The 26,935-nt window shown below is 38.3% G+C and overlaps 1 protein-coding gene across 1 annotated transcript in view; it reads left to right on the top strand.

Annotated features, from left to right (window-relative positions):
• LOC140152480 (tetratricopeptide repeat protein 37-like) overlaps nt 1-25,122 on the top strand; it is a 45,299-nt gene extending 20,177 nt beyond the window's left edge. The window contains exons 2-20 of the mRNA XM_072174813.1: nt 9,825-10,100; nt 10,570-10,713; nt 10,831-10,992; nt 11,515-11,646; nt 12,667-12,753; nt 12,976-13,096; nt 13,482-13,622; nt 13,983-14,084; nt 15,760-15,968; nt 16,391-16,503; nt 16,726-16,846; nt 19,643-19,722; nt 19,989-20,085; nt 20,769-20,887; nt 21,543-21,581; nt 21,759-21,843; nt 22,029-22,060; nt 22,698-23,056; nt 23,367-25,122. Coding sequence (XP_072030914.1) covers nt 9,840-10,100; nt 10,570-10,713; nt 10,831-10,992; nt 11,515-11,646; nt 12,667-12,753; nt 12,976-13,096; nt 13,482-13,622; nt 13,983-14,084; nt 15,760-15,968; nt 16,391-16,503; nt 16,726-16,846; nt 19,643-19,722; nt 19,989-20,085; nt 20,769-20,887; nt 21,543-21,581; nt 21,759-21,843; nt 22,029-22,060; nt 22,698-23,056; nt 23,367-23,980 — 3,018 coding nt within the window. The 5' untranslated portion in view covers nt 9,825-9,839 and the 3' untranslated portion in view covers nt 23,981-25,122. The remainder of the gene's footprint in view (nt 1-9,824; nt 10,101-10,569; nt 10,714-10,830; nt 10,993-11,514; nt 11,647-12,666; nt 12,754-12,975; nt 13,097-13,481; nt 13,623-13,982; nt 14,085-15,759; nt 15,969-16,390; nt 16,504-16,725; nt 16,847-19,642; nt 19,723-19,988; nt 20,086-20,768; nt 20,888-21,542; nt 21,582-21,758; nt 21,844-22,028; nt 22,061-22,697; nt 23,057-23,366) is intronic.
• The last annotated feature ends 1,813 nt before the right edge of the window (nt 25,123-26,935 follow it).

Raw genomic sequence — 26,935 nt, 5'->3', positions numbered from 1 at the left:
TGGGGTATCAGAGAGAGTGTGGTCCAGTCTGGTGGTGTTTTAGAGAGAGTGATGGTCTGGTGGGGTATAAATGAGAGTGAAGGCTTGGTAGGGTATTGAGTGTGGGCCAGTCTAGTGTTATGAGCATTACATGTAGGCCTATATCAAATGAAAGTTTAAAACAAGGGGTTTCACATGGTGCTCATCAAGTTTTCGTTTGTGAATAGGGGAAGGGGGTTAGGTGTGGTCATCACGGGCATAGATATTCGTGTTTGGTCAAACACAACTGTGGTTTCTAGTTATCTATGCCCGTGTTAACGGGGCATAGATATTCTGCTTATGCTCTTTATTCTTCTCCTCCTCTTTCTTCTTCTTCTCCTTCTCAAGATCAGTCCTTTGCACTCCTCTAGCTCAAGAACTAAAGTAGCCTCAGGGGCCCATACTTGGTATAATGATGGCCCATGACCCCTAGAAACATCCTTTGGTACCCCCCGACCCCAGAGGTCAAAGGTCATGGGCTACAGGGGGCAATATGTGTAAAATTTGAAACATCTCTAGCTAGCTCAAGAACTATAGCGCCCTCAGGGTTCATACTTAGTATAATTATGACCCATGACCCCTAAAAGTATTATATGTTAGCAGTGACCCCAGAGGTCAAAGGTCATAGGCTACAGGGAGCAATATGTGTATATTTAGGAATGTCACTATCTCTACATAAGAGGTATATAGGATGTCAACCTTGAAGGTATATAGGATGTTAGCCTTGTGCTCATCGCGCTATTGCCAATGATACTTAAATCAGGATGTGGCAATAGCTTATTAGCATGTGTCCAATTGATTCTTATGTATATAGGTATTGTTATAAAGCTATTCCAGATGGAGTATGTAAATTCAATGGAACAGCCATTAAAGGGACACTCCGTTTTAGGATTAAAGGTGTATTCAGATTTAAAAAAAAATTTTTGATTTTTTTTTTGCATGGAACATGTTTATTAATTTATTTAAGGAGGAGCGCCCTCAAGCGTTTACACAGAAAATGCAATTAAAGGGGCATTTCTTGATTTTCAATTTAATATTTTAGTCGGTATACTGATAGCCCTTTTAGAATCAAACATATTACGGGGTGTCAGGTGGATTAAAGGTGTCATGATAGGTTAAGGGCCGAGGAGTGTTAGGGTGATGGAATAGCCATTAAAGGGACACTCCGTTTTGGGATTAAAGGGGTATTCAGATTTTTGATTTTTTGATTTTATTTTTTTGTATGGAACATGTTTGTTGATTTATTTAAGGAGGAGCGCCCTCAAGCGTTTACACAGCAAATGCAATTAAAGGGGCATTCCTTGATTTTCAATTTAATATTTGTGCTCATCGCGCTATTGCCAAGGATACTTAAATCAGGATGTGGCAATAGCTTATTAGCATGTGTCCAATTGATTCTTATGTATATAGGTATTGTTATAAAGCTCTTCCAGATGGAGTATGTAAATTCAATGGAACATCCATTAAAGGGACACTCCGTTTTAGGATTAAAGGTGTATTCAGATTTAAAAAAAAAAATGTTTTGATTTTTTTTTTGCATGGAACATGTTTATTAATTTATTTAAGGAGGAGCGCCCTCAAGCGTTTACACAGAAAATGCAATTAAAGGGGCATTTCTTGATTTTCAATTTAATATTTTAGTCGGTATACTGATAGCCCTTTTAGAATCAAACATATTACGGGGTGTCAGGTGGATTAAAGGTGTCATGATAGGTTAAGGGCCGAGGGAGTGTTAGGGTGATGGAATAGCCATTAAAGGGACACTCCGTTTTGGGATTAAAGGGGTATTCAGATTTTTGATTTTTTTGATTTAATTTTTTTTTGTATGGAACATGTTTGTTGATTTATTTAAGGAGGAGCGGCCTCAAGCGTTTACACAGCAAATGCAATTAAAGGGGCATTCCTTGATTTTCAATTTAATATTTTAGTCAGTATACTGATAGCCTTTTAGAATCAAACATATTACGGGGTGTTAGGTGGATTAAAGGTGTCATGGTAGGTTAAAGGCTGAGGGAGTGTTAGGGTGAAAGTCATCACGGGCATAGATATTCGTGTTTGGTCAAACACAGCTGTGCCATCTAGTTATCTATGCCCGTGTTAACGGGGCATAGATATTCTGCTTATGCTCTTTATCTATGCCCGTGGTAACGGGGCATAGATATTCTGCTTATGCTCTTTATTCTTCTCCTTTTTCTTCTCCTTCTCCTTCTTCTTCTCCTTCTCAAGACGAGTCCTTTGCACTCCTCTAGCTCTAGAACTAAAGTAGCCTCGGGGTCCATACTTGGTATAACGATGACCCATGACCCCTAAAAATTTCTCGGGGTAGCCTCGACCCCAGAGGTCAAAGTTCATTGGCTACAGGGGGCAATATGTGTTAAATTTGAAACATCTCTAGCTAAAGAACTATAGCCCCCTCAGGGTTCATACTTAGTATAATGATGACCCTTGACCACTTAAAGTATTATATGGTAGCCACGGCCCCAGAGATCAAAGGTCATAGGCTACAGGGAGCACTATGTGTATTATGTTACCATCTCTACGTGAAAGGTATATAGGATGTTAGCCTTGTGCTCATCGCGCTTATTGCCAAGGATAATAAAATCAGGATGTGACAATAGCTCATTAGCATGTGTCCAATTAATTCTTATGTATATAGGTATTGTTATAAAGCTATTCCAGAGTGAGTATGTAAATTAAATGGAACAGCCATTAAAGGGACACTCCGTTTTGGGATTAAAGGGTATTCAGATTTTTTATTTTTTTATTTTTTATTTTTTGTATGGAACATGTTTGTTGATTTATTTAAGGAGGAGCGCCCTCAAGCGTTTACACAGCAAATGCAATTAAACGGGCATTTTTTGATTTACAATTTAATATTTTAGTCAGTATACTGATAGCCGTTTTAGAATCAAACATATTACGGGGTGTCAGGTGGATTAAAGGTGTCATGATAGGTTAAGGGCCGAGGGAGTGTTAGGGTGATGGAATAGCCATTAAAGGGACACTCCGTTTTGGGATTAAAGGGGTATTCAGATTTTATTTTTTTATTTTTTTTTGTATGGAACATGTTTGTTGATTTATTTAAGGAGGAGCGCCCTCAAGCGTTTACACAGCAAATGCAATTAAAGGGGCATTTCTTGATTTTCAATTTAATATTTTAGTCAGTATACTGATAGCACTTTTAGAATCAAACATATTACGGGGTGTCAGGTGGATTTAAGGTGTCATGGTAGGTTAAGGGCTGAGGGAGTGTTAGGGTGAAAGTCATCACGGGCATAGATATTCGTGTTTGGTCAAACACAACTGTGCCATCTAGTTATTCTTCTCCTCCTCTTTCTTCTTCTTCTCCTTCTCAAGATCAGTCCTTTGCACTCCTCTAGCTCAAGAACTAAAGTAGCCTTGGGGCCCATACTTGGTATAATGATGGCCCATGACCCCTAGAAACATCCTTTGGTACCCCCCCGACCCCAGAGGTCAAAGGTCATGGGCTACAGGGGGCAATATGTGTAAAATTTGAAACATCTCTAGCTCAAGAACTATAGCGCCCTCAGGGTTCATACTTAGTATAATTATGACCCATGCCCCCTAAAAGTATTATATGTTAGCAGTGACCCCAGAGGTCAAAGGTCATAGGCTACAGGGAGCAATATGTGTATATTTAGGAATGTCACCATCTCTACGTAAGAGGTATATAGGATGTCAACCTTGAAGGTATATAGGATGTTAGCCTTGTGCTCATCGCGCTATTGCCAAGGATACTTAAATCAGGATGTGACAATAGCTTATTAGCATGTGTCCAATTGATTCTTATGTATATAGGTATTGTTATAAAGCTATTCCAGATGGAGTATGAAAATTCAATGGAACAGCCATTAAAGGGACACTCCGTTTTAGGATTAAAGGGGTATTCAGATTTTTTAAATTTTTTTTTTTGATTTTTTTTTGCATGGAACATGTTTATTAATTTATTTAAGGAGGAGCGCCCTCAAGCGTTTACACAGCAAATGCAATTAAAGGTGCATTCCTTGATTTTCAAGTTAATATTTTAGTCAGTATACTGATAGCCCTTTTAGAATTGATTCTTATGTATATAGGTATTGTTATAAAGCTATTCCAGATGGAGTATGTAAATTCAATGGAACAGCCATTAAAGGGACACTCCGTTTTAGGATTAAAGGGTATTCAGATTTTTTAATTTTTTTTTTGATTTTTTTGCATGGAACATGTTTATTAATTTATTTAAGGAGGAGCGCCCTCAAGCGTTTACACAGCAAATGCAATTAAAGGTGCATTCCTTGATTTTCAAGTTAATATTTGTGTCAGTATACTGATAGCCCTTTTAGAATTGATTGTTGTTATAAAGCTATTCCAGATGGAGTATGTCAATTCAATGGAACAGCCATTAAAGGGACACTCCGTTTTAGGATTAAAGGGGTATTCAGATTTTTTTAATTTTTTTTTTTGATTTTTTTTTTGCATGGAACATGTTTATTAATTTATTTAAGGAGGAGCGCCCTCAAGCGTTTACACAGCAAATGCAATTAAAGGGCATTCCTTGATTTTTAATATATATTTTTTAAACATTTTAGTCAGTATAATGATAGCCCCTTTGGCATTAAACATATTGTGTGTGTCGTGATGGATTAAGGGTGCTATGGTGGGTTAAGGGGGTTAACCGCTTAAAGGGACACTCCGTGTTGAGCTAAGGGGTAATCAGATATTTACTTTTTAACATTTTTTTTGCATGGAACATATTTATTGCATTATTTAAGGAGGAGCGCCCTCAAGCGTTTACACAGCAAATGTTATTAAAGGGGTATTCCTTGATTTTTAATTACTTAATTAATTTTAATTCTTTTAGACGGTATACTGATAGCCCTTTTAGAATTAAACATATTACGGGGTGTCAAGGTCGATTAAGAGTGTCATGGTGGGTAAAGGGGGTTAGGGTGGAAAACACGGGCATAGATATTCGTGTTTGGTCAAACACAACTGTGCCATCTAGTTTCTAGTTCTCCTTCTTCTCCTTCTCAAGATCAGTCCTTTGCACCCCTCTAGCTCAGGAACTAAAGTAGCCCCTGGGCCCATACTTGGTACAATGATGGCCCATGACCCCTAGATACATCCTAGGGTACCCCCGACCCCAAAGGTCAAAGGTCATGGGCTACAGGGGGCAATATGTGTAAAATTTCAAACAGCTCTAGCCCAACTACTATAGCGCCCTCAGGGTTCATACTTGGTACAATGATGGCCTATGACCCTAGAAGTATGCTATGCTAGCCGCAACCCCAGAGGTCAAAGATCATATGCTTTAAAAAGCAAAATAGGTACGACCGGTTAACACAGTGTATCGCAATAGGTAGCATTTTGATAGCTACCTGTATTTGCAATGATGAAGGCTTCAAATATACGTCAAGACGTACAATGGGGTTAAGAGGTTAACCGCTTAAAGGGACACAATGTTTTGGGATTAAATGGGTATTCTCCAGTCTGGTGGTGTTTCAGAGAGTGAGGGTCTGATGGAGTTAAGAGAGAGTGAGGGTCTGGTGAGGTATTAGAGAGAGTGTGCGCCAATCTGGGGGTGTTTTAGAGCTAGTGAGTGTCTGGTGGAGTATAAGAGCGAGTGATGGCTGGGTGGGGTATTAGAGAGAGTTGGGGTCAGCCTGGTGGTGTTTTAGAGCGAGTGAGTGTCTGGTGGAGTATAAGAGAGTGAAGGCTTGGTGGGGTATTAGAGAGTATGGGTCAGCCTGTTGGTGTTTTAGAGCGAGTGAGTGTCTGGTGGAGTATAAGAGAGAGTGAAGGCTTGGTGGGGTATTAGAGAGAGTATGGGTCAGCCTGTTGGTGTTTTAGAGCGAGTGAGTGTCTGGTGGAGTATAAGAGAGAGTGATGGCTGGGTGGGGTATTAGAGAGAGTTTGGGTCAGCCTGGTGGTGTTTTAGAGCGAGTGAGTGTCTGGTGGCGTATAAGAGAGAGTGAGGGTCTTGTGGGGTATTAGAAACAGTGTGTGCCAGTCTGGTGGTGTTTTAGAGCTAGTGAGTGTCTGGTGGAGTATAAGAGAGAGTGATGGCTTGGTGGGGTATTAGAGAGAGTTTGGGTCAGCCTGGTGGTGTTTTAGAGCGAGTGAGTGTCTGGTGGCGTATAAGAGAGAGGGTCTGGTCCCGGGTCTGGTGGGGTATTAGAGAGAATTTGGTCCAGTCTGGTGGTGTTTTAGAGAGATTGATGGTCTGATGAGGTATAAGAGAGAGTGAAGGCTTGGTAGGGTATTAGAGAGAGTATGGGTCAGCCTGGTGGTGTTTTAGAGAGAGTGAGTGTATAGTGGAGTATAAGAGAGAGAGTGAAGTCTTAGTGGGGTATTAGAGAGAGTATGGGTCAGCCTGTTGGTGTTTTAGAGCGTGTGAGTGTCTGGTGGAGTATAAGAGAGAGTGGGAGTCTGGTGGGGCATTAGAGAGAGTATGGGTCAGCCTGATGGTGTTTTAGAGCGAGTGAGTGTCTGGTGGAGTACAAGAGAGAGTGAGGGTCTGGGGGTATTAGAGAGAGTGTGGTCCAGTCTGGTGGTGTTTTAGAGCGAGTGAGTGTCTGGTGGAGTATAAGAGAGTGATGGTCTGGTGGGGTGTTAGAGAGAGTGTGGGTCACGGGCATAGATATTCGTGTTTGGTCAAACACAACTGTGGTTTCTAGTTCTCCTCCTCCTTCTTAAGATCAGTCATTTGCACCCCTCTAGCTCAGGAACTAAAGTAGCCCCTGGGCCCATACTTGGTACAATGATGGCCCATGACCCCTAGATACATCCTAGGGTACCCCTGACCCCAAAGGTCAAAGGTCATGGGCTACAGGGGGCAATATGTGTAAAATTTCAAACAGCTCTAGCTCAACTACTATAGCGCCCTCAGGGTTCATACTTGGTACAATGATGGCCTATGACCCTAGAAGTATGCTTTGCTAGCCGCAACCCCAGAGGTCAAAGTTCATATGTTTTAAAAAGCAAAATAGGTACGACCGGTTAACACAGTGTATCGCAATAGGTAGCATTTTGGTAGCTACCTGTATTTGCATTGATGAAGGCTTCAAATATACGTCAAGACGTACAATGGGGGTTAAGAGGTTAACCGCTTAAAGGGACACAATGTTTTGGGATTAAAGGGGTATTCTCCAGTCTGGTGGTGTTTCAGAGAGAGTGAGGTCTGATGGAGTATAAGAGAGAGTGATGGCTTGGTGGGGTATTAGAGAGAGTTTGGGCCAGCCTGGTGGTGTTTTAGAGCGAGTGAGTGTCTGGTGGATTATAAGAGAGAGTGAGGGTCTGGTGAGGTATTAGAGAGAGTGTGCGCCAATCTGGGGGTGTTTTAGAGCTAGTGAGTGTCTGGTGGAGTATAAGAGAGAGTGATGGCTGGGTGGGGTATTAGAGAGAGTTGGGGTCAGCCTGGTGGTGTTTTAGAGCGAGTGAGTGTCTGGTGGAGTATAAGAGAGAGTGAAGGCTTGGTGGGGTATTAGAGAGAGTATGGGTCAGCCTGTTGGGGGTTTAGAGCGAGTGGGTATCTGGTGGAGTATAAGAGAGAGTGAAGGCTTGGTGGGGTATTAGAGAGAGTATGGGTCAGCCTGTTGGTGTTTTAGAGCGAGTGAGTGTCTGGTGGAGTATAAGAGAGAGTGATGGCTGGGTGGGGTATTAGAGAGAGTGTGGGTCAGCCTGGTGGTGTTTTAGAGCGAGTGAGTGTCTGGTGCCGTATAAGAGAGAGTGAGGGTCTGGTGGGGTATTAGAAAGAGTGTGTACCAGTCTGGTGGTGTTTTAGAGCTAGTGAGTGCCTGGTGGAGTATAAGAGAGAGTGATGGCTTGGTGGGGTATTAGAGAGAGTTTGGGTCAGCCTGGTGGTGTTTTAGAGCGAGTGAGTGTCTGGTGGAGTATAAGAGAGAGGGTCTGGTGGGGTATTAGAGAGAATGTGGTCCAGTCTGGTGGTGTTTTAGAGAGATTGATGGTCTGATGAGGTATAAGAGAGAGTGAAGGCTTGGTAGGGTATTAGAGAGAGTATGGGTCAGCCTGGTGGTGTTTTAGAGAGAGTGAGTGTATAGTGGAGTATAAGAGAGAGTGAAGGCTTAGTGGGGTATTAGAGAGAGAGTATGGGTCAGCCTGTAGGTGTTTTAGAGCGTGTGAGTGTCTGGTGGAGTATAAGAGAGAGTGGCTGTCTGGTGGGGCATTAGAGAGAGTATGGGTCAGCCTTATGGTGTTTTAGAGCGAGTGAGTGTCTGGTGGAGTATAAGAGAGAGTGAGGGTCTGGTGGGGTATTAGAGAGAGTGTGGTCCAGTCTGGTGGTGTTTTAGAGCGAGTGTCTGGTGGAGTATAAGAGAGTGATGGTCTGGTGGGGTGTTAGAGAGAGTGTGGGCCACGGGCATAGATATTCGTGTTTGGTCAAACACAACTGTGGTTTCTAGTTCTTCTTGTATTTGGTGTTTAAATTGCACTAGATTTATAGTTTTGAATTTTATCAAATTACCACAGCAAGCAAATTGCTAATTGCTAGAGCAAAAAAAAATCACTTTTTGCTATTCGCTGTTTTGCACAATTACAGGCGCTTGCATTTAAAATCATATGTCAGGTACAGGGTGCTTCTAGAAATTTAGAAAATTCCATAGGAAAATTGCCGAAAAACGGCTTGTGCCCCTCCCCCCATCATGGTCGGTGCCCCCTCCCCTTCCATAGGCCTATGATGACTCACGCTACGCCACTGCTTCTATAGTATGTATGCCTCTTTTCTTCTGCAGGAACAGACTCACACTGTTAGGGACCGATCGTTATTTACGGCAGGGGGGTAATGGGCGTTTTGGAAAAAATATCGACAACAAAATTCGCGTTCCCCCCCTCGCGTCCGCTCAAAATTTTGGATTCCCCCTTGTTTTCCCGAATTTCTCCATTTAAAACTTAACATTCCCCCCTCCTGGTTCAACGAAAAATTTCGTGTTCCCCTCAAGACCTAAAACATATTCGGATTCCCCTCAAAACGCCCCCCCGTCGTAAATAACGATCGCTCCCTTAACTTTTCTGAATAGAATCCCTACTCATTCCGTAACTATTCGTTCAGATGAGATATACTATTCATTTTGATTATAGGTAGGCCTATAAGTTATCACTTATTTAAGGGGGTACTACACCCCTGTGGTAAATTTGTGACTATTTTTGTATTTTTCTCAAAAAATAATAACACACTGGTAACAAAACGTATGTATATTATTGGGGCAAGGAATCCAATTACTACACTGAAATTTCAGTGACTCGAGACAAACGGTTCGTTATTTATGATAAGAAATGAGGTACATCCTATCGGTACCTTATTTCTTATCATAAATAACGAACCGCTTGTCTTGGGTCACTGAAATTCCTGTGTAGTAATTGGATTCCTTGCCCCAATAATATACATACATTTTGTTACCACTGTGTTATTAGTTTTTGAGAAATATGCAAAATAGACACAAATTTATCGAGGGTGTAGTACCCCTTAATAAGTACTCAAACTCATTATTTGAGAAGATTACCCAATTCATCTTGAGAATAATATTATTCTGTTATAATTCTTTTCTTTTTGGTCATTTTTGAGAAGAATCTATTCATTTTTTTAAAATGACAAGGCAATTTTATCAAATTTCTTGAGTTTCTTTTCATTTTGATGAGAATATCCAATTCACAAAATAAACATAATTTATCAGGCAAGTAGAAAAAGTGATCTGCCCTGAAATCGAACCCACAACCTCAGGTTTACAAGACCGCATGCTGGATTGAAGAATTATCGTGATTAATCGCACTCTTTTAACATTTTTTCTCAGAGTGGAGGAGAGATCATGAATTACCATTCCCAATCCAGACATTCCTCTTCGGAAAACGTGCAATTTCCCTTTAATCCAATCTTGGCTAGAGAACCCAGTCGCTCCGTAGCAACTCCAATCCGTGAGCAATGGCCCAACCGGCCGGTGGATACTCAGGGCGGGAACTCATTACATCAGTTTGGTGCTATACATGTACATTCTAGATCCTGTAACATACAAAATGCCTTAGAACATTACCAGACTGGAAACTATCTTGCTGCTATGAGAATGTGCAAGGTAAGCAGGAAAGTACATATATACTTATTTATTTATCTCTGTTGACAAGGGGCGGTTTTCAGTGAACGGCTCTTTTCAGGGCCACCAAGAACTTTTATATTAGAGAGGTCTGCTTATTTACTGTTCACAAGGGACAGTCTTCAGTGAACGGCTCTTTTCCGAGCCATCAGTTGTACATGTCTCATACTTAGTTATTTTGTCCTGAAGAAGTCAGAGCTATATACTCCTGATGAAAGCTCGACAGTTCTAAACTTGTCCGACGGTGAAACCGTTAAAAACATACTAATTATTATGAACTCATGTCGTAAAAGCCTATCTCACAGTAAGTGGAGGGAAAACTAAACTTTCTAATATTCTAATAATTACGATTGCATCCCGGAGCTGGAGATTTCCTCATCATGCAAAATGTATAGTTCGTCGTTTGTTTGATTGTTTGTTGTTATCATAATTTTTACTTGTGATGTTCCAGACATTACTCGCTTCCAATAGCTCCAATTATGAAGCCCAACTCTTACTCGGTTGTTCTTTGACTTCGTATAAGATGTTGCCAAGTGCCGAAGAAGCTTTCCGTGCAGCCATCAAAATTAACGAACGAGACTATCGGGGTTGGAAGGTAAGGAAGTTATGATAATAAGTAACATAAATTATAAAGCAAATATTGAACTTTTTTGTTTATTTATAAACCATGCGGAATGAAAATAACTTTGAAATTCTTTCTTTGCATATACAGAGTTTAAGTGATATTTTAGAACATAATGGAGCGAGAACCCTGGTGCTATTTGACATCTATTTAACCATTCTAACATTGGCACGACCAAACACTAAAGAGGAATGGGACCAAATGTTTGAGAAAGCTATGGTTCTTCACACACAGCTTGGAGGAAAAGACACGGTTAGAAACAATATATTTTGTTATACGAAATAAGAAAAATATAAGATGCAAAATGTGTAGAGAGGAGAATTTTCAGGCTTTTGTCTGAATTCAGGCAGTTTTGTTGTCCAAATTTACGCATTTTTAGCCTGTTTTGGGCCTTTTAAGGCCGAATTCACGCGCTTTTTTAGTAAGTTTTCAAAAAAGCCATTCTCACGCCTGCGTTATATAGAGGGCAGGGAAGAGAGGGAGAGAAAGGAAGAAGAGCATAATAAAAGAAAGAGGGGAGACATGGTAGGAGAAGGAAATAAAAGGGGAAGAGGTTGGAGAAACAAACAGATTTAGATAGTATGTGCAAAATGATACGAAAATGGGGCAGCCGTTTAAAAAGGGTCGGTAAGGAAGCCCTATATAAGCTGAGAAGATCAAGTTGAAAGGAAGATCGAGCTGAGAAAAGTTTCGAGAGCGAGAAATGATGAAGGATGGAATCGGAACGGGAATACTGTCATGTTCATCACGGATAAACTTGTGGGTTTTTTTCAGATTCACTTGAAGCTTCGCAATCTCAAGGTCTTTTCAGGGTATCCTGATTTCGATGGCATTGTGATGAGCAAATGGCGAGATCTTATCTATTCCTTTCCAGCAAAGATCACATCCAAAGTTGACGAAAGCATCGTATGTTTATATTTGATATAATTGTCCGTTTATTTTGTTTGTTGTTTGTTTTTTTGAAAAGACGTATAACAATACTTAGAGGCCAATGAAATACAAGTAGCCTATGTTATTATTAGTAAACTTGAAACGTGATTTCAGTATTCGATGTTTGTTGGTTCACCCTGCATGTGCAAGTTATGCTGATTTTGCCATAAATATGAGTCGTTCCGACTCGTTCGTCGCGCCAAAACTGTTTTTTATCCTCTCCACGCTGCAGAAGACAAGACAAGTTCAAAAATTTCATACATTTGCATGACTATATTTGGAATCAGCATGAAAAATGCATTAAAACAAGTAAAACCGTGCTCAGTATTTGGTTCAGTGGTTCTTGAGATAGCTCTTGATCTCAAATCTTGGACTTTTTATGTTGAAGCCTTTGGCCAGCACGTGCACGTAAAGTCTTATCTTTAACTAAGCACATTTTGATCTAAATTTATATTGTGTTGAAAATTCTATTGAAGTTGGTATCACAGTTCTGGAAATATGATTATTTTCACGGTGCTAAAACAATGGGTTATAAAAGATTTTCACTTCACGTTTGGTCACTATCAATTCGATGAAAGCACAGCACTATATTGATATGCCTAACATGTCAATTTGTGTAGACTTTGGACTGTAAATTACTTGATTATTTAAAAATCAAGTGATCAAAATAGATTTGACAAGTCACTAACACGTTGTCTACTGACACGTGAAATAATTTATGTGCGGGTGCCTGTGCGGGTCAGCGGATATTGCACGATGACGTCACTCCAAAAAGGAAATTCCCCGAAAATAATGCAAGGTTCAACAACAAAGAATCCCTGGTAAAATATAGTTCAGTAGTTCCATTGAAACATTTCTAATTAATATTGCACAATAAATGATTTTCTACTTAAATATTTGCTGCAGGTGTAGCAATAAAATAAGAAGTTGGCCCTGTAATCGTGAACATTTATTTTTAGATGAAGGGAATTCTTTATTTATAAATGGCATTTTCAGATGAGAGCAGCGTGTTGGTTGGTGAAAGACTCAGTATATAGCAATAAACTGGATCAGATGAAATGCGACATACTGCTTTCTATGACTGTAAGTAATAGTATAAGCTGAACATGCTTTTTTTTTCAATCATCATTGATTTACGACTCATTATGTTTTTGGTTTTGGTTGGTTTTGTGGTATTTTTTTATTTTTTATTTTTTATTTTTTGGTTTTTTTTTAATTAATTAATTTTTTTTGTGCTTTTCCCTCTGTAGTTGATAATTATGCTCTAAATGTTCGTTTATACATTCAATATGTGTTTATTTTTAGTGCAAAGAACGTCACGTTTGGACAGAAGTTGAAGCCAAGTGTTTGCGTATGCAAAAAGTGTTTCCATCAGATAAATTTCCGTTGAAAATACTCGCCAAACACTACATCAAATCAGACATGGGTATGTTACATGCAGGATTTACTTCTTTTGTTTCGTTTCAAATAGTTCCTTCAGATATTTCAAATCTGCACAGGCCGACTTATATAAAAATAAAAAAGTGCAGTGATTTATAGTGCGCTACGCACAGGCACAACGCCTAGACGTTGATCCACAAGCCTCAGCATACTTATACTTCTTATTCGATTTCTGAATATTTTCTCAATCATTCGGCACATGATATTAATCAGGAATTTCTGATCAGTATTTTAGAAAATAAATTAGTCTTTCAGGACTGCTTTTATTGCCTTGGTAATTTTCATACACTATGCCAATAAACAATATACCTTGCCGTAAAGTACATGGTCAATAGTATGATTTTGTATCAACATATACATTTTGTATATAGGTTGTATCAATGACAAAACAATACAGATCTACCACGATCTCTTCAAGACTGATCAGCAATCAGCGCTTGCAGCCATTGGGATTGGCCAGACACGCTTAGCACAAAAGAAGTATGAGTCTGCTAAAACATGGTTACTGAAAGGTACGAACTATATAACTATTAGCCGTCTTCATGATTTATATCAGAAATGAAACACATTGTAATTGGAAATTAATTTAATGAAACACATTGTAATTGGAAATTAATTTAAACTATTTTAAAACAACAATACCAATGCACATTCATGTACTTTTTACTTGGTATGTCTATTCCAGTTATTGTTATACCTTTGAGAAGCATTTTAAAATATTATTCCAGCCGAAAGTCTATTTTGTAGAGTACTTAATGATGTCATGATCAGTAGTATCAAAAGCCTTTGATAAGTCCAGGAATATTCTTTTTAATTCTTTGTTGCCAATGCCATTATGAAATTCCATCTTAACATCATTATTGACTCCATAGGTGTAGCAGCAGACGAACAGAATGTTTATGGCTGGTTGTATCTCGCCCAGGCTCAGCTGGCGACAAAAGACGTGAAGGAGGCTCATAAATCAGCTCTTAAAGGTAGATACAAGAAATTATTGTAATAAAAATTATTTTAAAACGTATAAAATTATTTCGGAAGTGAATACAATTTGCTGCGAGTCTGTGTGTAATATCAGTTATGATTACGATGCAGTGAGCGCGCGTTTACTTATCACTATGTTGATTTACCAGACTTTGCCATATCTCAAAGATAAAAACAATATCCGCCGCTGGTAGTGCTCTTTAACTCTGTGTTGGTAGGGGTGCAAGTGTGTACTAGTATGTATTTTTTGTTTTTAAGCAATGTTTTATTAACGCGGCTGTGTACTCTAGCCATTGTTTCTTTCTCAAAATTGAGTTTTTATGATATGTTTGTACCTTGTTATGTTTTTTATAAATACAAGGAATGAAAATCCAGATTTGTAAACTCCAACTGCAATATTTTAAGGATTTTATTTCACTATTCCACTCGTGTTTGAAATTGAAAAGGAAAGAAAATCTTTGTTGTACCAGCAAGGTACACGCGCGCAACAACTCATCGCGTTGCGTATCGCGCAATTTGTTAACGCACAAATACGCGACGCAAACGCGACGCTTATCTGCAAGCGTGGCGCATCTTATGGAAACACCACGGAAGCACTGATTTCACAAAAACCTAGTGGTCAAATGGCTCCGTTTTAGCTGATAAAATGTGGGGTTTTTCAAGTTCTTTCCCCCGATTTAAATATCAAGTTATGAATGGATTTCGCTCAAACTTCTCAAGGGGCTGTGGATTTACCCGATGTTCACGTAATATAAGTTACAAAAACGAAAACTGTCGCATTCTCCTGTGAGATTCGATGAAAGTGCAAAATGTGACCACTTTAAACTTCAACGGCCATTATTTCAATGTTCATTTTCTCGGTAAAATGACGATTTAGGTACACGATAACTCAATAAATACAGCATCTATAGGTAAGCAAATATGATCATCGTAAAAAGCATGATCGACTCAAGAAACGGTTTTCTCATTTTTTATATTTTGGTCTATTTCCGATTTTGGGCATCATTTTGTGCAAATAGGCGTTTTGAATTTTAAAAAGTTCATTTTGATGCCTTATATGGTCAATATCTCAAAAATAAGGCCAATATCAAAAAATAAAAAACCGTTTTTGGAATGGAGCCTCAAGATTGAGCTAAAAACAAAATAAAATATTTTGGAAGAGTGTTTTTTGTTATGATGTACCTAACAAATATTGCCAAAACTTCACTTTTTGTGATTTTCTTCAAAATTGTTGTTTTTACCCCAAATCTGTATTTATATTAAGATTTATTGATGTCTTGCCTTCATAAAATGTATACTTTTATATGTTTTGCGCGAATAATTACAAAGTTATTGCACTTTTACTACACGCATGTCTGAGAGTACACAGCCACCTTAAAGGTCTCATTCCCAGTTTTCTTCATCAAAACTGTAGCAGAAGAAAGCTCATATTTTTCTCATTATACCAGTCAAATTTATTAGTCAAGATATGTTGCGTTTAAATGGTGTGAACAAAACGTGTTAAATTATGGTATGGGGCATTGGCATACACGTTTTTGCTTCCCATATCAAAACCGCTGGAGCAATACAACTCAAAATTTGGGTAGGCCTCAATGTAAGATAGAAAACAGAACATGTTAATATTGGACCACGCCCATTTAAGTTGAAAATGTTGCTTTGTTAAATTTATAGGTTTAGAATTGGTAAAGGATAAACCTATTTCATCATCAACAAAATCCGTGAGAAGTCAACTGGAATTGTGTCGAGCCAAATCGGCTGCGGGAGCTAGTGTTACAAAGGCTTCATCAGCCAATTCTACTAGAAGCAAAGTAGGACTGAGTCCATCACAGACTACTGAGGTCATCGATCCTAATTTGGCTACGCTGGCTTCACTTGTGGAGGTACGATATAAGAAATTCATAACATCAGACATAAGAATTTTCAGGTTTATGCCTGAATTCACGTAGTTTGTCCAAATTTACGCATTTTCAGCCTGTTTGGGGCCATTTAAGGCCGAATTCATGTACTTATTCTGGCATTTTTCAAAAAAGCCATTCTCATGCCTGTGGGGCAGCTGGGATCGGATAAATAAATCACATTTTAAACATTTGCAAAGCATATTTGAGATGAAGACGAAATAATGTGACAACAGAGGTGGCACTCTTATAGGTCTAAAGTAACATAAAATTACGGTATTAAAGCTATAGCATACATTCCGGAGGCATATGTCTTTGCCACTTCTATTACGTGAACACTGAATACCAATTATATATTTGTCAATAATTTAACTGACACGGGCTATATTGTCTTCTTTCTAATTTAGAGTATACCCCTACAATCATTGAAGAAGGCAACACCAACAGATCTTTACAAGAAGCTGATCCAAGTTTGCAAGCGTATTCATAGTCAACGTCATCGTGGCCCTGAAGCGGGAAGGTCAGTATGCATTATTAAATGTCGAGTAAAACTTCAATGATACAAAGCAGCAAACATAAACAAGTGGAAAATTCTCAATATGATGCTATAAGATGTGAAACACCACTTATGGTATGATGTAATTATAATCTAAGAATATATTATTGTCGATACATCGCAGTAATGTATACCTGAAACTTCTCGTTAACTGTAAATGTCTGGTGCCTATTGAATTTGTTATAGTTTGAGGGATTGGCGACGTGGAAATCGAGCCGACTATAATCTACAGCACGCCATAAAGTATTGGGACAATTCAATGGAAACCAGAACGGATCCATGGATGTTCCTCACTTCCATTCTCAAGGTACCTGTATATTCTTAAAAGCATTACTCAATTTTAATTTAGTTGATAAATTTTGTTTTGTTCACCATTATTCATTATTTCAATACGCGCATATTTCAGTAGGCTAAATACAAATCTTTTTAAAATCCTTTTAAACAGGTTATATGTTGGTTTTGGTAAAAACGTTTTAATAACATTAAATTCCGGGTTTTATAAAGGACATGAAAACATTTTAAATTTAAAACGGTTTGTGTGAAAACATTTTTAAAATGCTATTATAAAATAGTTTTTGCAAACATTTTTGCCAAATATTTTATGAACACTTAAATAGCATTACGTTAGAATATTTTGCAGCAAGTTATCAAAAACGTTTTTGAATGTTATGAAATTTTTTTTTTATAATACTCTTTATATAACCCGACATTCAAACGTTTTTTGACAACCTTTTCTAACCTTTGAATAATATCGAATTGTTTTGTTTGCTGGGATAATGGACAATGAGCAGTAGATAGCTACTTCATCAATACCTGTATCAGCAGTAGATAGCTACTTCATCAATACCTGTATCAGCAGTAGATTATAGCTACTTCATCAATACATGTATCAGCAGTAGATAGCTACTTCATCAATACCTGTATCAGCAGTAGATAGCTACTTCATCAATACCTATATCAGCAGTAGATAGCTACTTCATCAATACCTGTATCAGCAGTAGATAACTACTTCATCAATACCTGTATTAGTAGTAGATAGCTACTTCATCAATACCTGTATCAGCAGTAGATAACTACTTTATCAATACCTATATCAGCAGTAGATAGCTACTTCATCAATACCTGTATCAACGGTAGATAGCTACTTCATCAATACCTGTATCAGCAGTAGATAGCTACTTCATCAATACCTATATCAGCAGTAGATAGCTACTTCATCAATACCTATATCAGCAGTAGATAGCTATTTCGTCAATACCTGTATCAGCAGTAGATAGCTACTTCATCAATACCTGTATCAGCAGTAGATAGCTACTTCATCAATACCTGTATCAGCAGTATATAGCTACTTCATCAATACCTATATCAGCAGTAGATAGCTACTTCATCAATACCTGTATCAGCAGTAGATAACTACTTCATCAATACCTGTATTAGTAGTAGATAGCTACTTCATCAATACCTGTATCAGCAGTAGATAGCTACTTTATCAATACCTATATCAGCAGTAGATAGCTACTTCATCAATACCTGTATCAACGGTAGATAGCTACTTCATCAATACCTGTATCAGCAGTAGATAGCTACTTCATCAATACCTATATCAGCAGTAGATAGCTACTTCATCAATACCTATATCAGCAGTAGATAGCTATTTCGTCAATACCTGTATCAGCAGTAGATAGCTACTTCATCAATACCTGTATCAGCAGTAGATAGCTACTTCATCAATATCTATATCAGCAGTAGATAGCTACTTCATCAATACCTGTATCAGCAGTAGATAGCTACTTCATCAATACCTATATCAGCAGTAGATAGCTACTTCATCAATACCTATATCAGCAGTAGATAGCTACTTCATCAAAACCTGTATCAGCAGTAGATAGCTACTTCATCAATACCTGTATCAGCAGTAGATAGCTACTTCATCAATACCTATATCAGCAGTAGATAGCTACTTCATCAATACCTATATCAGCAGTAGATAGCTATTTCGTCAATACCTGTATCCGCAGTAGATAGCTACTTCATCAATACATGTATCAGCAGTAGATATCTACTTCATCAATACCTTTATCAGCAGTAGATGAGTACTTCATTCGTACTATCTGTATCAGCATAAGATAACTATTTCATCAATTGTATCAGCAGTAGATAATTACTTCATCAATACTTGTATCAGCAGTAGAAAGCTACTTCATCAATACCTGTATCGGCAGTTGATAACTACTTCATCAATACCTGTATCAGCAGTAGATAACTACGGTACTTCCTCAATGCCTGTATCAGCAGTAGATAACTACTTCATCAATACTTGTATCAGCAATATTTAGCTACTTCATCAATATCCATATCAGTAGCAGATAGCTACTTCATTTCTGTATCAGTAGTACATTGCTACTTCATCAATACCTGTATCAGCAGTAGAGAACGACTTCATCAATACTGATAAGTGATATTGCTTTTCAGTGCTACCTGGCAGCTCAGGAGGCATCTTTTATGTTATTTTCTGCTTTTGATGATGTTATAAAATAAATAAATCAGCAGTAAATAATAACTTCATCAATACTTGTATTAGCAGTATATAGCTACTTCATCAATACCTGTATCAACAGTAGATAGCTACTTCGTACTACTTCATACCTATATCAGCAGTAGATGGCTACATACTTCATCAATATCTGTATCAGCAGTAGATAGCTACTTCATCAATGCCTAAAATTTTAATACATCTTGCGACACTAAAATACATCAGGCAGCGACTTCTTCAGTGCTCATAAAGAGGGGGAAATACATAACCTGTTTAAAATCATTGATGCAATTACTATTTACTAAAGGGAGAGCATTTTAACTTAAAAACGTGTATGCAATATATACATTGAGTAAAATAATACTACCAAGAGTCAAATGCAAAATAAATCCACAATGTACTCCACTCCACAATCACACAAACAGAAACATCGCAGCACAACTTTATCCAGATAGCGGAAATGCAACTTCTTGACAGGTTTCACGATTGCTCATCACCCTCAATCGGGCTGTCAATGTGACCAATATAATAATGAATAATAGCAACGATCAAACTTCTTGTTCTTTTTAGGCTTTGAAACATGATCCTTGGAATGCAGATGTATTCTTTCGTCTTGGAAAATACATATGTGAAGTTCTTGCTGAAATAAGGTAAATAGTCATCCTAAAGTTGCGTTGTTAAGATTGAAGATAAGATTATTGAATGTTGTCAGGAACATCTGACATTGTCTGACTAAACATAAACGTATAATAGCTAAGCTAGATGTCAAGATTCGGAAATTTTAGTATTTGATTTATTTATTGATTGATTGATTGATTGATTGATTGATTGATTGATTGATTGATTGATTGATTGATTGATACATTTCACATATATTAACTAGCCTATATTGTTTTAAAATATCTATCATTTATAGTTTAGGTCAAGAATTTGTTGAATTGTCTTACAACCTTCAACCAGACGGAAACACAGGCTCGTATCTCATTGATATATGCATGGTACTACAAGAAAAGGTAACGGTGCACATCTATAAATGTATATAAAGTCTTCATTTATGTAACAGCATTGAGTTAAAAAGTATAAAGAATGTAGACGTAAAAGTGTTTAATTCCATGAGGGCACTGTGGTGTAGTGCTGCAGGCTCGTGACTTACAATCGGAGGATTGCGGGTTCGAACCTCGGACGGATGGTGCCATACTGCCATTGCGTTGTACCCTTTGGCAAGGCCCATTTACCTCACTCCACCCAAGTGGGAAAGATGTACGGGCTCTGACTCACAATCGGATGGATGGTTCGAACCCCGACGGTGCCATTGCGTTATGAACGTGCATGAACAATGCGCTTTTAGTACTCATTTCCTTATGAGGTCAGTGGGCCCTTGGGTTCAGGGACCCCGAGCAAAAGCGAAAATTAAATAAGACTGATGTTAATATGGCCCAGCACTATATACTCCTTGGGGCCAAGGCTCTTGCTACGCCCCTGCACCAGGTGTAATGGGAAGCTGTTATAGGCCTATGTGATAATCACAATCGAAGTGCTTTATTCTGATATCAGTGGCAGCCGAATAACTTATCAGTTTAACAATGATGTAAAAAATAATTATGCAACTTTTTGTTTGGTGAACAAAGTTAAATCATAATTTCTCATAAAAAAAACCCCAATAGGCCTAATTGTTAATAATTTTAACTTGTTTCAGACAAAGGCAGTACAAATACTGGTTAGTGGTCTTCGTAGTTCACCCAATGCTAAATGGGCGTGGTTACGACTAGGGTTGATACAAATGAGTGGGTGTGAATACAGCCAGGCAGAAACAAGGTAACTTGTATTTACAATGTAGGTATGCCAGGTGAATTCAAATTTGCCATCAAACTGCATCATTTTATATATCAAATTAAAGCCCTTGAGCTAAGAAAGCCAACACTGAAAACCTTTTTGTCAAAGCACTTTCCGTAGCAAAGTTACATCTTGTCAAAGATTGACTTTCATCAAAAAGATTCTGCTAGCAAAATTCCCCAAAACAGCATTCGGGGTGTTTCTAGATCTTAGTCTCATGACGATAGCACTTTTTTTTAATGGAACTGCTATCAAAATCTCTCTGAAATTCCATGTGCGAGTCTCTCATCACCAAAAAAAAAATCATATATTTGGGTCAAGTGAAGTATAGACAACATATTTATGAAGGTTTCTTTCTTTAAAAGCTTCTTTTAAATTTCAATGTAAATTTGTATTGCCGGTTTAGGCCATTTTGACTGACTAGCAAATGTGTTAACTGAGGTTTCCCTGTGATACCTATATCATGTTCAATGAGAGCTTATAAAAACCCAAGAAATAAAAAAAAATGATATAAATCGTTGTAACCTAAAGTTTCAATTTGTGTGTAAATTATTTTAATATAATTCGCAAGAAAACCATTAATTTCACATTCTACCAACTCAAATCAATATGAAATATTTTTCTTCTTCGTTGACAGTTTATGGAATGCCATAAATGGTGATAGCAGATCAAACAGGTAAGGTGCGCGATCATTGCGTCAACCTAAATCATGATCAGCTTTATAATGATATAAATGAAACATGAAAAGTATGTTAAAGTGTTTGAAGATACAAAATAAAATTATGGATGCATTCTCTATCAAGTTGTTTTGTTACATTAGTAAAGTTTGGTTTATTCTATTTTCCACAAACAGACAAGCATACGAATGTCTTGGACGCAGTCGCCTACGGATGGGCCTCAAGTATGACTCATTGACAGCGTTTGTTGAAGGTGCTAGGGTAGGTATATGTTTTGAATTTCTAGTCTTCATTCAGATTTACAAGTAAGATAAATATTACTATTTACGCATAATCTTTAAAAGAAAATATAATAAAACGTCTCAGACAAATAATAATTATGTTTTCTTTGCAACCGATTTGGTTAAAACGATGTGACATTTCGACTACTACTGTTTATTTTGCAGCTCCAGCCACATCCAGGGTTTATGACATCCATGTAAGTACTGTCGATTCATTTTGCTATCTTTAATAAACACATTAATATGCTTATCAATTCTTCCTAATCTTCTCTTCAGGTCAGAGAATCTAAAATGAGAGTGGCTAATTTTAAGAAACCCATTACTCGAAATGGATAGAAAGAAGAACATGCATCCGATTATCGTTGTCAATCTACGCATAGTTTTAATATTTTCAGTCAATTTTACACATTATTACCGGTATGTTCTCAGAATCTTCCTTCCTATACTTTGTACAGAGTTGAATAGTCCAATATAATCAACACTTGGACTCAAAACTTGGACTGTGTTGGATAGGCTCACTTTTTCCCCAAAAATTTTGTTTTCTACAATTTTTTGACCAAAACTCATTTTTGACTTGCTCATTTTTGACCAAAAATGTGCGCGGCCCATATACCCTCCGCAACTCACAGCCCTGCTGCAAGGGATGAGTTGTCCCCTTGGACATGCATGTCATGTATTGGATCGTCTGACCCTTCGTCCTGAAATTCTGGTAACACTACTGCCCGCACCACTGGTCCCCACAATTCATCAAGCAAAATACATTTGACTTTTGAGAATAAACCATCAAAGTGCCTGTATTACAACATTGATGATTTTTATTCCTCTGCTCTTCAGATCCGACTCTGATGTCACATCACTAGAAGCCGTAGATCTGCGAGCCATATACAGCGATACAACGCAATGGACCAGCTGTCCCCAAGAAACTGGTGTCCAGTTTGCCTTCAGTCTCCTTTATGCAATCTGCCCAGAACTCCTTCGTCCTATTGGTTACAATTTTAACACAGTTCACCAAGCTAGGAAGGCGATCACTAATAGTTACGGTAATGGTGGACTCTGTCATGCGGGACAGCGCATACATTGGGGAGAACCAGATAAACAGTGTGCCTACATGATCAGGTTCTTCTTGATCCATTGTCAGTTTGTGCCTTGGCTTCTCAGATGTACGCCTAACATCTTGACCAAATTTCCTGCAGGTATTTAAAGTTTTTTCCCTACTAATGATTGGCAATATATATCCCTAAAGAACCAAAGACTTCAAGTATGATTTAAATTTACTTTCATCGGTTATGATTGCAAATTTTGTAGTGTAAAATTTATTGTATAAATGTATAAAGGAAGTTAACTGCTCATTTATTTTTTAATTAAAATCTGCATGATGAAGAAAAAAATGTATGATTTATCTGAAATAGTAACGGGCCTGCAAAGTCGATCAACAAGAAATAATTCATGAAATTGACAAACATGCAACGTTGCAACAATAATTACTGACTTGTATACTTGCAGGGAACCATCTACGAGTTTGCTGCATCGGTGGCGGACCTGGATCAGACATTATCGGTTTGATTACCTTCCTACGATCCATCAACCGCAACACGCGTCTAACCTGCCATATCCTGGACAAATATCCTGATTGGAACAAAGTCTGGAAGACCATCCAACCACGCCTTCCTCCACCGGCTGTAAATGCATCCTACCTGCCTCTTGATATAACATCTTCTAATCCACTGGACAGTCGTATAGTGGAAGCCATACGAAACGCTGATATCGTCACATTTGTGAAGTCAGTCAGCCCAGCAGTGGCGTTCATAAAGGATCCCCCACCACTCAATCAGAAGTACCCCTTCATGCCGATCCAATCACAAAGAGGTGCCATTCCTACTATCTTGCGGACACTCAAATCAGGCGCACTTGTGGTGTATATCGACAATCAACAGGGTGATCAGAATAAGTTGTTCCGTAGTATGGCGGTTTCAGAGGGTTTGAAGCTGATTCGTCAGAATGTTTGGAGATGTGACATAAAGGCCAATGCCGCAGAATACAATGCTGTATGGAATAATTTTAGTTGTCTAGCGTGTGAATCATGTAGTGTTCATGGTATTGTGTTCTACAAACCATGAATATATAGCCTAAGACACGTTAGGAAGTGCAATGCGGTAAACTGTGAGTTTTTATCTTGTAGAAACATCTATCTGTCCCTAGAAGTAACGACGAAGAATGTTATGTAGACTTACAACATGTACAAACCATGTATTGTTTTAACTCAGTAAACATCATCAGACATGTCAAAAAGACTAACCTTTAATTCCAATCCCAGTTGGATATAGAGTTAGCCATTCTTGCCCTCGATGGTTGCACCTTTTTTTACTGTCGGGTGGGTGGGGGGGGGGGGCTCAAATATGGTTTGGGTAAGGATGCGCCTCCAAAAATCTGCAAGTGGACCCATATTTACAGCCTGTCTCAAAAATAATTGTGCAAGTGAAAAGCGCCCTTTTGGCAATTAGAAAATACTGTTGTGACATAATGCTTACATCAACGTCAAGGGCGTAGTCTTTAGCTCTCAAATGCCGATTGTTTTGTTCAATTTGCTTGTTTTAATCGCGAGATATATGCTTAAGTCGATCTTTTGTGCGTAATTATAGAGGGCCAGGGGATTCACTCTATCATTAAAAAAAATATTTGAAGAAGTCAAAGAGCCCTAGGAATAAAAACTGTAGTGTAATTCACGCCAGATACAATTTCTTTATACGACAAAATTAATTTTTGTAATCGATCAAAAACGAACGTTTTATATCAATTTTAAATTTAGCCTGAATCCGTAAATATGGTACCTCTCGCCCTTTTTTGAGTCAAGGCTATTTTTACCATTATGCAGCGAACCATTGAAGCTATTTCACATACATGTACAAAACATTCTAGAGAAAGAATGAGGACATATAGTGTTGAAATATCTTTTGTTGATTTCGAATGATAATGTCATGAAGTCGTAAATTTTAAGGTAAAATTCCTAAAAGCAAAACAAAACATTGCGACGCAGATAATTCCCGACTTACGCAATTTCATCATCACATCAGTGTCTTTATTATTTGTTTGAAACCTTTCCCAAACGTTCGTGCTATTTATGCATAAAACGGCTAATCTATCTTTACAAAACGCGTCTTTTTTAGTAAACAAAAGGCTAAAGATGGCATTATGAGATTTATCTTTTATCATTACACTCCATCGCTCAACTGCCACGGTGGCCGACCGGTAAAGCGCCAGACTTGTACCCGAGTCCAGCTTGTCCGAGTCCGAGCCGAGCCGAGTCCAGTTGTATCCGAGTCCGAGCCAAGTCCGAGTCCTTTTGTGTCCGAGTCCGGACTCGGGTCCAAGTCCGGGGTGCCGAGTCCGAGCCAAGTCCGAGTCCAACAAAATAAGACGCGAGTCCGGACTCGAGTCCGGCTCGAGTCCGGACTCGGTCCGGACTCGGTCAGAGTCCATTCCCGGTGGGGGGGTATTCAACTTTAATGTGACATGTATCTACCTACTGGCATTGCTTAGTAGGAGCCTATTTGTATAAAATGGGTCATTGGGTATAACAAATTGAAAATGGGGTAATTGGGTATAAAAATTTTGAAAGGGGGTCATTTGGTATAACATTTTGAAAAAATGGATCAAAAGAAATGGAGCAAAATTTTATATTTTGTTTCTAATTTAAAAATTTACAATATAAATTTGCTGAAAAAAAAAGAAAATTTCAAAGATTCCACATAATTTTATGGCATTTTGATGATAAAATTGTAGAAAAACAAGGTCATTGGTCAAAGGTCACTCACTACACCACACCACACACCACTCTCCCTATACACTCCCACCCTACCAAACCCCACCCCACCAAACCCCACCCCAGTGCACCTCACACAGTTGACATTTCAAGGACTCAACCCAAGTCAATAAATACACACAATGGTAGATGTAACTCCTGAAGGTAAAATCTACATGCATCAGATCACCTGTATCAGACAGCAGTCATGTGGGGATATTTGTGTGTGTGTGGCACACTGCATGTAAACTTTTGCACCCAGAGACTAGAGAAGCATATGAATTGCAATGTATTCAAATACATTACATAAAAATAACATCATCATCATCATCATCACCTTCGTCATCATCGTTATCATCATCGTCATAATAATAATAATACTAGCAGAAATTCACCATTAATTCTAAACATCATTTCAAAATTATCCCACACGAATGTGCAGTGCCAGTGAGTAGTGAACACACACAAACTACAGCACCCTACACCCTATGTTTTAGTACCAATTTACTGAGTGGAAGCTGAGATGTAGGGTCCAGTGTGCATGTTTCTCTCTTTCAAGAGTTTTAATGGATTGGAAAGTTACATGAAAGAACTCTTCGATATTTTTTATAGTGCAAATATTTAATAAAATAATGCATTTACATGTAATTAATTATCAATTATTTCATTTTAAATGATAACAATACATGTAATATGATTCTGCTAAGTGACAGATAAATCTAAATAATTTGGTGGATATGTAGGATATATGACAGATCACAGATTTGACAGCCCCCAATTAATTTGGAAAATGGCCAAATAAGTAAAGTCAACAAATTTGATATCTATTTTGACATTTTTAGATAATCATTTCACATTTGACATGGATTTAATTGGACTGGACTCGGACTGGACTCGCCTTCGAGTCCGAGTCCTTTGTGTCCGAGTCCGAGCCGAGCCGAGTCTTTTTGTGTCCGAGTCCGAGCCAAGTCCGATGCCAACAGAAAGTGGACTCGAGTCCGGACTCGAGTCCGAGTCCGGACTCGAACGATACATCACTGTAAAGCGCTAGACGCGTAATCGAAGGAAGTTTAGAATCGCTGGTTCGAGTCCCAACGAAGCCCGTGGAAACTTTTTTTTCTTCAAAATTCATGATCGCATTCCGAAATGAGTCACTTGTCGGTAAATCATGTCTCGTATCCTTAACAACGAAAGGGTAAAATCACAATTGTGCCACTTTTGCTAGGGAAGAGGGCTGTACATGTAAATCAATGGTAGCATCAAGAGTTCCTTC

The sequence above is a fragment of the Amphiura filiformis genome, chromosome 1, assembly GCF_039555335.1.
Source record: "Amphiura filiformis chromosome 1, Afil_fr2py, whole genome shotgun sequence".
Lineage (NCBI taxonomy): Eukaryota > Metazoa > Echinodermata > Ophiuroidea > Amphilepidida > Amphiuridae > Amphiura > Amphiura filiformis.
Note: the sequence above shows the minus strand (reverse complement) of the source record. Positions and strands in the feature narration are given on the sequence as shown.